The sequence below is a fragment of the Camelus dromedarius genome, chromosome 12 (assembly GCF_036321535.1).
Source record: "Camelus dromedarius isolate mCamDro1 chromosome 12, mCamDro1.pat, whole genome shotgun sequence".
Taxonomy (NCBI): Eukaryota; Metazoa; Chordata; class Mammalia; order Artiodactyla; family Camelidae; genus Camelus; species Camelus dromedarius.
In genome coordinates this window covers 44,986,594-45,000,947 of record NC_087447.1, presented here as the reverse complement: position 1 = coordinate 45,000,947, position 14,354 = coordinate 44,986,594, and the positions used below count along the sequence as shown (strand labels likewise).

The following is a 14,354-nucleotide window of genomic DNA, read 5'->3' as shown; positions in this document are numbered from 1 at the left end:
TACCCATTTGAAGGCAGAAATGTAAAAAATTTAGTTTTCCTAAAAATGTGTATTTCACCACTTCTCAGATTGCAGTTCAGTGTAACTTTCCATTATGACTATGAATATCTAGTTATTTTACTAAGCCAGTAGAAATCTTTGGTTCTGTTGGAGTGTAAGTCAGGTAGAAGTCACCCCCATGACAAGAAGAAATGAGGGCCAGCCAGCTGGAGAACAGTTCTTCATCCTGGTCACAGTACTCTTGTTTCTTACCTGTCCTCCTGTTCTTCTCAAAATGAGAATCTAATTTACTTGCTTCAGCTCTAGAGGTACCTATTTGTGACTGTATTTCATCCATTTTAGAGAGCAACACCTACTTGGAGAAACCCATTGTCATGTTGAGAATAAGAGTTATAAAGTTGAGGACAGCATAGTAAGGAAGCAAACTTAGTATTTGTGGAGCTTGGGAATGAGAATAGATGGCAGACTATTTAAAATTGTAACTGATATGTGACGATATTCATGTATTGATGTTACCATTTATCAATTCATGTATATTGATATACCTGCCCACTCACAGCATAAAATGAATCAATTTTTTTTTGCAGAAATTTTAAGTATCAAAATTAATTTAAATATAATTTGGAAAAAGTCTAATTTAATTTGTGGTTAATACTTTATTATTTAGTGCAAGCTTGAATCTTTAAGAGTTTTGCAAATTTATTGAAAATAGAACCTTAACTTCTCATGTAACAATAAAGACTGTTTCATTAATCGAGACTAGAATTATAAAACGGAAACACAAAGGACATAAATGGGATATTTATCTCATATTTAAGAATTATATTCTCAAGAATAGAGCACAAGTAATTTCAGAGTATTTCTTATTCTCAATTTATGGGCATCTATGCTTTTCCTTTTTTTCTCTATTTGCTTCTATTGCCTGGATACATAGAATTGAGTTGATTGTTTAAATGTATTGAGAGGAATAAATGAGTAGTGATCTTATTTTTCAACAACTTGTGACAATTTGATATATACTGGCCAAATATTTATTGAAAATACATTTCAAAGTCTAATTTTTCCACAGTAACATATATATGGTGTATGCATGTGTTTTTATACATGTATATGCATATGTACATATATATGTGAACTGTTACAGTTCTGTTGCTTTTAATAATGTCTGTAAAAATAATTTTAACTTGTTATCCTTTAGTGCAAATACACAGAGATAAAAACAGATATGCAGGTAGAAAACTGAATAAGAATCAGTTTGCTTTCTCTGATTTATCCACTCTTCTAAGCAATATGATTTATCCTTGTATGATGACTAGAATTTTATAGTTGGAAGAAACTTTAGCAAGTCCTATGAATGTGTATATATCAAGTGTAACCAAGGCCATGGATAAAGTATTGTTAAGTATGTAAGGGTTGAATCAAATATTCATATTTAAGTGTGAGAGCCCCACATTTCTCACCTCTAAGAACACTAGCAACCAGCCATAATTTCCTCTGGTTTGTAAACTGGTAGATCCTTTTCTGGAAAAATTGGAAGTCCCCCAGAAAACACTTATAAAACTGATAACTAAGGACATCTACAGTGAAGCAAAGAGGCTACTCCAAGAGCCCTCAAAGTAAATGCTATCAGTCAATGAGACTCGCTCATCACCAGCAGATTCAAGTTTCCTTTCTAAAGACTCTATTAATTGTGAAATAATATTCAAAAGTTACCAGATGGTTGAGAGACACTTCCAAAATAAAAGATAAAAAGTAAAGCAAGCTATAAAAATAAATTGTTAAAATTTAGAAGTTAAGAAAATAATATTCAGGAAACAAAATATTATGTATATAAATGCATTTATAAATGTATAGTATATTCACAATAAATGAGAGAAAATAAAATCTTCAAAATTTATAATATTAGAAAACAAAAATACTAGATATTAGAAAGACATAATTGAAGAACTTTTCTAGAAAGTGGATCAGTTAAATAGATGCAACTTAAAAAAGAAGGTTTTTTCCTGCTTCTTAATAAATTAAAGTATATTATTTATTTTCTTTGGGTCTTAAAATTAAAAATACTTTTTGAGTCTCAAATATGTTTTAAGTTGATTTACCCATCATTTAGTTGACAAATACCTAACAAAACTGCACTCTTTGATTACTAAATACCATGGTTTGAAAATATTCTCGAGTTTGTAGCTCTGTAGTTAAACTCAGAAAATACTGCCTTAGGTGATTTACCCCTGTTTTTCTTAGTACATTAAGATCATCAATATAGCTATTTTTGAAGGTTTTTTAAACTCTCAAAGGAAATACTACTTCTCCCTCAAGTTTTGCTATAAGATTTTAGGATCACTTCAGCATTCTTTGCTTAAAAAAATTTTTAAGGGGCAAAAAAACAGAATACATTTGGAAGAACCAATATCTGAGTAAAAGGAGTTGTAGAAAAATAACAAGAAAAAACTTTGAAAGAAATTATCAAAAGTTGATTTTAAAATGTCCCAAAAGCAAAGATTATAGATTTCCAGTCTCAAAAAGCTTACTGTATTCACAATGACATACACAGGCACACATACACATTTAGTATGACCATTAAATTGCAAAGCAGAAAAATTCTTAAATATTCTTAAATAGTTCAGAGCCAAAAAACATACAACGAAGAAATGCAAAGGGAAAATAGCTCATATACAAAGGATCAAGAATCAGAATGGTCCTCTTAATATCAACACTGGAATCTAGGAGATAATAGAGAAATGCCTTAAAAGTTCTGAGGGAAAGTAAGAGTTAACCTAGAATTTTTGATCCTGCAAAATGATAAAAAGAATAAACCATATTCAGACATTGATACTCTCAGAAACATATTTTCCATGCAGTCAGAAATATAGAAAGAAGAAATATTAGATCCACAAATAGTGTTGTAACACAAACGGTAGATGAAGAGGAATTTCTGGATGAGAATTATGTATCAAACCTAGAAAACAGTTGTGTTTCAGAGACTTCCCAGAAACTGACAGATGGTGTGGGAAGGACTAGCATTAATAGATTGTGTTTAACTGTGAAGAAATAACAATAAAAATGTTTTTCAATTCTAAAAATTGGTTAAAATTTTTTGACATATCTACATCAATACTAAGGAAATTATCATCAAAAGGAAAAATATTAAATGAGGAAGAAAATATAATTGTCATATCATGTGACTTAGCAAGCAGTAAGATAACATAAATTAAACACTAATCAGTCATTCAGAAACAACTTTAAAGGGAAAAGGAAGAAAAAGCAAGCAGACAAATTATTTAGAAATTCAAAGGTCAATCAATGTTAGTGGAGAGCTGAAATATGAAAGGTGAACTTCAACAGTCAAAATGATGGAGCTGGATATTTTTTATTTGCATCATTATCCAATGGTACTATTTCTTTCTAACACACAGTTCTCTGTCAAAATTTAGAAAAAATAAATTACAAAGAAGTGGACAGAAAAGGCTCAGTTTTGGTATTGAATGCACAGCAACCCAGACATGAAGAAGCCTCCTCTACACAGTGCCTCCATTTACTCAATTATTAAAGTGCAGGTTAATGAAAAATACTTCTGGAGCTTGTAGTGAGGATTAATGAGTTAGTATTTGTAAAATTCATAGAACAGTATTTAGTATAGCAGAAATATGACCCATTAAAGGTAATAACAACTATAAAACATCCTTATCTTGTTTGTTAAGTCATTGGAGAGGTGATCTACAAACTTTGTCTTAAGAAAACACTCAAAGGGAGATGTGTATAGCAATTAACATTTAAATAAAACATTCAAACAAAAATCTCATTAAGAAGATCACAATATAATTACCTTTTATTATAAAGTTATGAGAGTTTAATGTATGTCATTTTGTTTCAAAATGATGAGGAAACAACATACATTATAGAACTTGGGACATAGTAAGTGCTAAATGTGAGTTTTTTGAATGAATTCATACATTAATGAACTAACAAAAAATACATACTCGGTTTTAACTTTTTAAGTAAGCATCCTGTCAAATACGTTTGGTTATTTGATATTAAAGTGCCTATTTGACAGAGAGAGAAAAACAGAGAGTGTGAGAGAGAGCACAACTAAAATTTTTCTTTTTTTTTTCTCTAGTCCTGGAGAACCAGAAAACAAAAACTCACAAAAGTCCTATAAGTTGCTCAATGATTATACCAGCCTGGTCATAATGATGCTGAACCAAACAGACCTGACACCAGCTTCATTCATTCTTAATGGGATCCCAGGGCTGGAGGACATGCACATGTGGATGTCCCTCCCATTCTGCTCCATGTATGCTGTGGCTGTGGTAGGGAACTGTGGACTCCTCTACCTCATTCGCTATGAGGATTCCTTGCACAGGTCCAGGTACTACTTCTTGGCCATGCTTTCTCTCACTGACCTTGTCATGTGCTCTAGTACAATCCCTAAAGCTCTCTGCATCTTCTGGTTTCACCTCAAGGAAATCAGCTTTGAAGAATGCCTGTTCCAGATGTTCTTCATCTATACCTTCACAGGCATGGAATCTGGAGTACTCATGCTTATGGCCTTGGACCGCTATGTGGCTATCTGTTATCCTCTGCGCTACTCAACTATCCTCACCAATCCTGTCATTGCAAAGGCTGGGCTTGCCACTTTCTTGAGAGGTGTGTTGCTTGTCATTCCCTTGACTTTCATTATTAAGCAACTACCTTATTGTAGAGGCAATATAATACACCATATCTACTGCGACCATTTGTCTGTAGCCAAGTTGTCCTGTGGAAATATCAAGATCAATGTTATCTATGGTCTGATGGTTGCCCTTCTGGTTGGGGGCTTTGACATCTTGTGCATCACAATCTCCTACACCATGATCCTCTGGGCAGTGGTCAGCCTCTTCTCAGCAGAAGCTTGGCGGAAGGCCTTCAGCACCTGCACTGCCCACATTTGTGCCATAGTTTTCTCCTATAGCCCAGCCTTCTTCTGTTTCTTTTCCCACCGCTTTGGGGGTCACTTGATTCCTCCATCTTGCCACATCATTGTGGCCAATATTTATCTGCTCCTGCCTCCCACTATGAACCCCATTGTCCATGGGGTGAAAACCAAGCAGATACAAGATTGTGTCATAAAGATCTTTTCAGGTTCTAAGGATACTAAATCCCATAGTATATGAAAAGGATATTTGTCAGAGAAGGGAAGAGACGTGAAGAAGAAAGAGAAGGAACAAGGAGCATGAAGGGATGCCAGGGGAGGAAATAGAAGGAAAGGGATATTTCTATTGGAGGTGTAGTCAGAGTCAAATAATGCCTTTCTGAGAGCACTATTTTGGCCTTGACATGGGTTGGTGTTGAATGCTGCAATCCCAGTAAGTGTCTTCAGAATCTCAACATAAGTGTCACGTTCACAACCCTTTATAAGAGTTTTTCATCTCCTCACCTTGTGAAGGTCTGGTTTCATTATTAACCAATGTTTCCATGAATAAAAACATAATAGGGTGCCAATATAATTGAGGGAAATAAAATCAGCTGCAATGAATGCCTAATGGAAGGAGATAATCTACAACCAGATTCCAGTGTGACCTATGTCCAACTAGCGACTGGAATTTCCAGTGTAAAAGATATTGTCACATTCCTTTGCAAAATAAATGCTATATTTTTCTCATCATTACCTAAATTCCTCTATTTCCTCAATGTTGTCTTCCTTATGGAAAAACTATGAAATATCCATAAAGCCCTTAGTTTAATGAGGTCACAGTCTCTGGATTTTTAATTTGGAAATAAGTTACTCACCTGACCACATCTCTCCCTGTGTCTCAAATAAAACTGCTTCCCTACAGACAAGTAGGATATGCAGTTCTTTTCAAGATGACCTTGAAATGACATAACCTTTTAGGACAGAAAAATCTGTTAACCAAATTAAGAAACATATGATAAATATTATTTTTGTCTTCTTTCCACTTGAGAATGAAACTCAAGAAATGAAATCTACATTCTCCTAAATTTTAAGGTTTTTACAAATTAATAATTAGGGAATAGACCAAAGAAAATAGTAATTTCACATTAATACTACAGAAATAATACAAATTAAATTGAATATAGAGAAATTCAAATATTTACTCTAATACCTCCCTATACAACTAATAAGAATACACATTTCTTCCCCCAATTCAATTTACGTGTACTCACTAAGTTTTACGTAATTATGCCATTTCCCTCTTCTACTCCCATTTTTAAGTCATACCAAGAAAACCACCCCTTCCCTCAAATTATGATTAATATCTGTGAAATTAATTATCAACTTTTCTCTTCTCACTTTAAGAGCAAGTCTTCCACAACAAATTGTCAACATTCACTTTCCCTCTCTCTGGAAACAAAACCACTCTCCCTGTAGCTCATCTTTCCTACCCATTGTCGACTGAAATAAATGCACAGCCTAAAAGTCGAGAGTTATGTTTTATTTGGTGGACATATCTGAGGACTTGAACCCCTTTGAGCCTGGGATGACAGCCTCTCAGTTGGCTCTGAGGGACTGCTCCGAAGAGGTAGGGGAGGAGCTAGGACACGTAAGAGCTTTACAACAAAGACCAGGTAGTTGGAACAATAAAAGATTACTTGTTGTCTAAGGAAAACCCGGCATCTCAAGTTAAAGAATTTAGCGCTTTTCTATGTATGGGAGGAAGCAAACATTTGGGCTCATTGAATTCATTCCTTTGACAAGCACCCAGCTATCTAGGGCCAGTATCTTGTCCTTTATTATTCTGAGTCCTCTCAGAGTGCACCATTGTGAGCAGTTTCAGAGGCCAGGCTGCAGGCTTGTCTTCACTGGGGGGTGGCAGCAGCGCCTGAGGACTTGATGGTTTCAGCTTTCTTTGTTTACTGATAGGTTTGCAGTTTTTTCATTCACACCATCAACTGGAATTACTTTTAGTAACTTCATCATTGCCTTCCACCTTAAATTGAATAGGTTACTCTCCATTCTCATCCAACATCACCTCTCAGAAATATTTAATGTAATTCATTTATCCCTGCTCTCTTGAAATACATTTTTTTGACTGTAGAAGCATTAAAATTTCATGTTTTCCCCACTTTCCACAATCAACAGTGTAATGGGCTGACATTGGGTATCTTTGACTTGTTCTTGATGTGAATAGGATCGGGTCTGACACTCCCTGTTGAATATGATACAAGGCGGGCTTTTCTGTATATATCTTTTATTAAGTCAGGTTTTTTTTCCTTTTCCTTTTTTAAATTGTTTTTACTGTAATAGATATAGAACCGTATGAAAAAGACATATATAAAAAAGTGTGCTTCTCTGAATTGTGTATGTCTGTCTAAGTGGGTTAAGGGTAGGACTGAGCTGACTGAGTGAACTCACCCTAAAAACTCTTCCTAGGGTTACGCAGAGAGAATCAGCTACTCGGCGGCCTATCAGAGAGCCAAGCACATAGTCTTCCCTCGCTTTGAGTGACAGAGTTCAGACGACCCAGGCCAAGTACAACATGATGCAGGAATTCCAAGTCTATTTTCAGGTGGTTTATAATTCACTTTAATATTATTTGATATCTAGAGCTCACCAAACCAATTATTTTTGGAGGCCCTTCCTTTTTCAAAATTGGACAACTCCTAGAGACACAAATTGAGAGGAAATCCCTCTGCAATTTCTGTATATACAAAACTTTAAAATATACATATAAGGAGAAAGAGATTTTATATTCTGCTTTTCCTTCAAAAAAAAAAAGCAAAAAGCATTCTTTAAAAAGAAAACTATTCTAAAACATAGACTTTAAGCACATTTATGCCTGTTTTAATAAAAGTAAGTTAGCTCTATGGAACTCAAATTAGAATGTTAGCTAAATGACAAGATGTTAATACTTGTCCCTAACTACAACATCCTCCTGGGTTTGATTATGTCAGGCTGACATGGGTTTTAAAACTTTAAGGAACTGGCTTTTTTCCCACCACAGCAGGCCCCTGAGATTATCTCCACTGGTCATAAGATCTTAGAATTCATCTGCAACAGCTGTAAGCCAGCTCTGAGTATACTGAAATTCAACTATACTCAAGACAAGTTGAGTACAGTACCTCCTACTTAAGACGAATTGAGTACAGTACCCCCACAGTAAGTACATAATTGGGGCCAGAGCTAATCTTTTAATCTTCTGCAGAGATTTGGGGTTGCCTGGTAGAAGAGATGGACTGCATAATAATTTCCCAATGTCTCCATAGAAATCATGAAGTGCACTTTGTGTGAAATTAACCTAAATATTGGAAAATGTATTGACTTTGATATGTCACAATATTAGAATTTTCCATAATCACTATGCTCTAATATATATTAAAAGTAAAGTATATTAGTACCAGTATTCTTTAGAATCATATTCATTGTTTTGTTAATTTTATTAGATACTTTGTATATTTATAATTCTCCACAAAATCTTCCAAGCCCTAGTTTTAGCTGGCTGTGTCAGAAGTCATCATTTTCCAGCCCCACTTAGTTTCTATAGATGTTTGTGCACGTATTTTTCTTAGCTTTCTCACTCCAAAGCAATCTCACGGTATCAGGCCTGAGTGGCTACTGTCCTGACTGAGGAAACAGACATCTAGAACCTTATTCAAACTGACCAAATAAATATTAATTCTCCTCCTATATTGCAAGGATTTTAACTAAGCATTTTAATAGAATTGAATTCGTAATCCAACCCCAGGAGCTAGAAACAAATCATCTTATTTTATAGAACAGAGAATCCTAGAGGCTAAGGTAGTTTTTCAAGTTCATGGGGCCACAGAGAGCTGTGTTTTCATCCAAAATATTTGAGTTTTTGCTGAACTCTAAGAATAACACATTCAAGTGTGTGGTTTCAATGGGAAACTTACAGTAATTGAGAAGATACATTTTCTTAAACATCCGATAATATGTAGTAATATTTAGCACAAATCAGTGGATAAATAAACACAGTCCTGAAAGAATACAGCACAGTTTTCTTCCAAGAAATTTCATGTTATAAAATGTCTGTCTTGAAGTTTTCTGATATTTCCATCTAGGTCATTACATTAGCTAACCTGTGAGTCTTATTTTTTTATTTCCTTACTAATCCATTAACTTTTGGATCTCCATTACATTGAACAGAAATTGAGATGGTGGTCACCCCTGTCTTGGTCATTAAATAAGTACTTTTTGAATTTTATTTTATAATACTTATTACAAAAGTTTCCTTTTTGCCTGGTTTAAATTTATTTTTAACTATAAATAGATAAAATCAAATGCTTCTTTGATTTATCTTAACTATATTCTTTTCCTTTTTATTTTTAAAAATACTTTAATACACTCTATATTTTAGAGCAACTGAGAATCACAGCAAAATTGAACAGAAGGCAATTCCTCAACAAGTTAAAAATAGAATTACCATGTAATGCAGCAATTCCACTTCTGAGTGTATACCAGAAAGGACTGAAAACAGTCTGGAAGACATATTTCTACACCCACGTTTATAGCAACATTATTTGCAGTAAATAAAACATGGAAGCAACCCAAGTGTCCATCCATCAATGACTGGATAAGAAAAATGTGGCATGCACACACACATACACATACACACAGGAATATTATTTGGCCTTAAAAAGGGAGGGAATTCTGCTATGTGCTACAGCAAGGATGAAACTTGAGGACATTACACTAAGTGAAATGAGCTGGTCACAAAAAAACAAATACTTTATGATTCCATTCATATGAGATTAGAGTGATCAAAACTGTAAAGACAGAGTGTTATGGTGATTGCCAGGGGATTGAGGGAGGAAAGAATGGAGAATTCCTGTTTAACAGTATACAGTTACAGTTTTACAAGATAAAAAGAGTAATGGGGATGGATGGTGGTGATAGTTGTACAATGTGAGTGTATCTAATGTCATTGAACTGTACTCTTAAAAATTGTTAAGATAATAAATTTTGTTATGTCTGTTTTACTATACACATGAAAAATGAGTGAAAGGGTCCAAGATATCCCATATACCTCCTAGTCCCATATTTGCATTTTACCTTATTTTTTAAATGTAGCTAATTACAACGAATATTTTTCTAATGCTAAATCATACATGGTCATGCATGATATATTGATTTTTATAAGCTTGATAATTAGATTTGCTAATATTTTAAATTTAAAATCAAAACAGTCCTAAAATATTTATTTTTGAAATACATTTTTCAGTTTGAAATTATCTTAGTTTGGTAGATGGAAAGTTTTCCTCTTTTTTGTGATTTCTTAAATAACATACACAGGAGAGTAATTACAGCTCTCAAGAAGTAGATTACCCTTTAAGGTATAATTTGAAAGTTATATCTTAAATTCTCTGGCAAACTTTTCTGGTAGTGTGTATATTTCCAACTTCTGTTTAAATTTATTAGTCTGCTTTGTACACACTTTAAAATACTATATCGTCTCTAAATGTTCAATTTTGAATCCTAAAATAACTCATTATACTCTTCAGTATTTTTAAATAACTTTTTTACATGCCAAGTCTCAATTTTTTTATTTCTGTTTTCCGTTGAATACTTTCTTAGGTTTTGTCTATTTTAAGACTCCCTTTAAATAAAGTTTCATTTTCAGAGAATTCCTAATATGTTTTCCATTACATTATTGTCTTATTTTTTATTCTGTTTTCTTCGTTCAACCTGAAGGTAGTTATTATAATTCTTGCATCAAGTGATTAGTATACTAATCCATAAACATGTTTTTGTTCGCAATATATGCATTTAATGTTATAGATTTATTAAATATCACTTAACCATATCCCTAAACTTTTAAGTTTCTTGTTGTTTTCTATTCTTTACCTTTTGTGATTTTTGTTATTATTTTATATTTGATCCAGTCATCATTTTGAATTAATTACTAAATCCAAATATATGCATTTCTTTTTTTCTTTTATGGTTATTAATGTTGTTTTTTATTTTGCTTTATGATATCTATTATATTTATTTTTTCTTCTCACTTCTGATTAGAACTTGCCTGATATACATACCTGTATGCTTAAAATGTTCTGTAATCTTATTTTTTGCATATGGGTTTAAATATAAATTATTTGGTACAAAATTGTTAATAGTGCTGTCAAATCTATATAATTATTATATTATTTTTATAATTATACTATATATAATATATGTAATTACTATATAATTTTTGTTTATATGTTCAAGAAATATATTTCAAGAAATATATTTTAAACATTTTTACCACAACTTTGAATTTGTAATTCTCTACTTGAATTTCTTTCAGGGTAAAAGTTTGTGTTAAGGTTCAGGTAAGTCACAGATATTTTATTATCCTATTAATGGTTCCTTTCATCATTGTATAATTATCTTTTCTAATTGAATTGATGCTTTATAAATATTTGATATTGATATTATTAAATTGTTTTGCCTCAGTAGGAATATCTGATTTATTCTATTCATTTTTTTCAAATTTTATATATTAAGTGTTTTTAAAATAGATACTAAATAGTTTTTAAAAATTTATTCTGAGAATTCCTATTTTAATCAACAATATAATTATTGTGTTTACAGATATGTATGAATTGTCTTTTTCATGTTTTCGGATACTCGTGATTTTATTTACTTGATTTTGACTTTAATAAAATATTCTTTATTTCTTCTCTTTATTTTTTGAAATGATTATTTCTGCCCCCACTCCCACCATCATTCTTTTACATTTTTAACATACTTGTCTGTCAGTAGCTCTAAGCTCCTCATGAATAATACAAAAATCATGGACATGTAAACTGCTTAATCCTCCTTCAATGTTTGCTCATTTAAATATATATATACTGAGTGCCTATTAAGTATCAAGTTCTCAGGATAAACTGGTGGCATAAATGGAAAATATAACATGCTTGGTTTCTGTGGGAGATACGTATATTGACAATGATTTAGGCATTGGTATATATCTTTGTTCCTTCCTTGGACAGTTAGAAGCAATATTTCTAATTGCACTTTTTTGTAAGGTTGAAGCTATTTCATTGCTAAGTTGATAAAGTAATCTCACTATCAGTACCCAATACATCATGTTCAAGAACATTCTCCTGGTCAGGTTTGGGTGTTAAAATGCAAACCCATAGACACCACAGCTTTTGTTTTATACAGTATCCTTCTAGGTTACTATGACAGCTTAATAATTTTAGAAGTCAGGATTAAATTTATTTCTTGGCTTTACACAAACACTACCATTTCACACATCACTTTCTGGACTATAAAATGGATATACTATCTGACCTCAGATATTTTAATACAAATTAAATGATATTTTGGAGTACTTCATGAATTCTAAAGTCCTTGAATAGGACTTTATATATATATAGAAAAATATATTCTATAATCTATTACCTAAAATGACTGCATGCCTAAAAACCACTACTCTGAGTCTATACATTTGGTCTCTAAAGAAAACAACCCATTAGCAAACTCAAACTTAAGAACCAGGCTGTGATATCAAATAGCTCTCTTCTTGTCCAGTTCCATGACTTACAAGATGGAAGATAATGATCAAGGCCTTAATTTTCTCTCATGTCCTTCTCCTTTAATATGACCACCTTATGGAGTTCTTGAGATGATTAACTGAGTTAACAAACAGAAGTGTTATCACAGTTCCTATTTCATTAGAAATGTCCAACAAATGTTAGTGCTGCGATGAGAGTAATAAAGATGATGGTTTCCCCTACTTTCAATATCATTAATCTGGATACTCCTTTTCCACCACTGTCAGTGAGTTTATTAAGAATAGTAACCTTGAATATTTTTCCTCTTAGTGAAGGATGCTCCAGGATCTCAGAGATTCCAACAGCTCAAAGTTTCAAGTCTCTGAGTTTATCTTGATGGGGTTCCCAGGCATTCACAGCTGGCAACACTGGCTCTCCCTGCCCCTGGCTCTGCTCTACCTTTTAGCTCTCAGCGCCAACATCCTTATCCTGATCATCATCTATCAGGAGGCAACACTGCACCAGCCTATGTACCATTTCCTAGGCATCCTAGCTGTGGTAGACATGGGCCTCACTACAACCATCATGCCCAAGATACTAGCCATCTTATGGTTCAGTGCTAAGGCCATCAGTCTCCCTGAGTGCTTTGTGCAGATGTATGTCATACATTGTTTTGTGGGCATGGAGTCAGGCATCTTTGTCTGCATGGCTATAGATAGATATGTAGCCATTTGTCGACCACTACATTATCCATCAATAATCACTGAATCTTTTGTGGTCAAATCAACTGTGTTCATGGCACTCAGAAACAGCTTGTCTACCACCCTGGTGCCTGTGCTGGCTGCTCAGAGACACTACTGCTCCCAGAACCAAATTGAGCACTGTCTGTGCTCTAATCTTGGAGTCACTAGCCTATCCTGTGATGATCGGACAATTAACAGCATCTACCAGCTAGTTCTGGCCTGGACACTCATGGGAAGTGACTTGGGTGTCATCGTTTTATCATATGCTTTGATACTTCACTCTGTGCTGAAGCTGAACTCAGCAGAAGCTGCATCAAAAGCTCTAAGTACCTGCACTTCCCACCTCATCCTAATCCTTTTCTTCTACACAGTCATCATTGTCATTTCCATCACCCACGCTGCAGCAATGACTGTTCCACTTGTTCCAGTTCTACTCAATGTACTGCATAATGTCATTCCTCCTGCTCTCAACCCCATGGTCTATGCCCTCAAGAACAAGGAGCTCAGACAGGGCTTCTATAAGGTTCTTAAGCTAAATATCAAGGACAACAATGCATAGAGGATGCTCACTTCTCTAATTTCTCCAGATAGCTACCCAGTGCAACATCCAACGAGTGCTTAATGGGAGAAGAATTAAGGAAAGGGGGCACTGTACATCTTTTCAGTTATTATAATGAGTCAGTGGCAACAACTGAAACTTAAAAAGAAAAAAGCAAAGCAGGTAACAGGCATATTTGAAATCATTGGTTTCAAGCAAGAATCCTCATCAAGAAGAGTAACATTATGATGTTTATTGTGTCATGGGATACAAGGGAAAAGTAAGTGCCATATGCTACCTGGATTTCCTCAGACCTCTCTTTTTGTTTCACTTATCTTTCATATGTCTCCTTGCATTCTTTTTACTTAATTTATCTACTTTTTAGTTTACAAGAAAGAAAATACTGATTGTGAAAATCAATTATATATATTAGTTCAAAACATTTCTGAATCAATTGGAATAATGTTTTCCTCTGTTACAAATGCTCAGCAAGCATTCTCATTTTCTGGGTTTGGTTTGGGAAATCCTTTCTGGAATAATTAACCATTATCCAAGAACCTTATCCTCCATGCATCACTCAATAAAGGGCAGAAATAATGTCCTTGGATATCAGCAAAACAATAATTAAAAGTCAT

At 33.7% G+C, this 14,354-nt stretch overlaps 2 protein-coding genes across 2 annotated transcripts; both read left to right on the top strand.

Moving 5' to 3' along the window:
* The first annotated feature begins 4,190 nt into the window (after positions 1–4,190).
* LOC105097924 (olfactory receptor 52N4) lies at positions 4,191–5,150 on the top strand. Its single transcript, XM_064491864.1, has one exon. It carries the CDS (start codon positions 4,191–4,193, stop codon positions 5,148–5,150), a length of 960 nt encoding a protein of 319 aa, XP_064347934.1.
* A 7,485-nt stretch (positions 5,151–12,635) lies between these two features.
* Positions 12,636–13,740, top strand: LOC105098001 (putative olfactory receptor 56B2). Its single transcript, XM_031459288.2, has 2 exons — positions 12,636–12,643; positions 12,774–13,740. Exons 1-2 carry the CDS (start codon positions 12,636–12,638, stop codon positions 13,738–13,740), a joined length of 975 nt encoding a protein of 324 aa, XP_031315148.2.
* Positions 13,741–14,354: the final 614 nt, after the last annotated feature.

Coding starts and splice junctions, on each gene's coding strand:
- LOC105097924 (XM_064491864.1), top strand. CDS start 4,191: ATGCTGAACCAAACAGACCTGACACCAGCTTCATTCATTCTTAATGGG.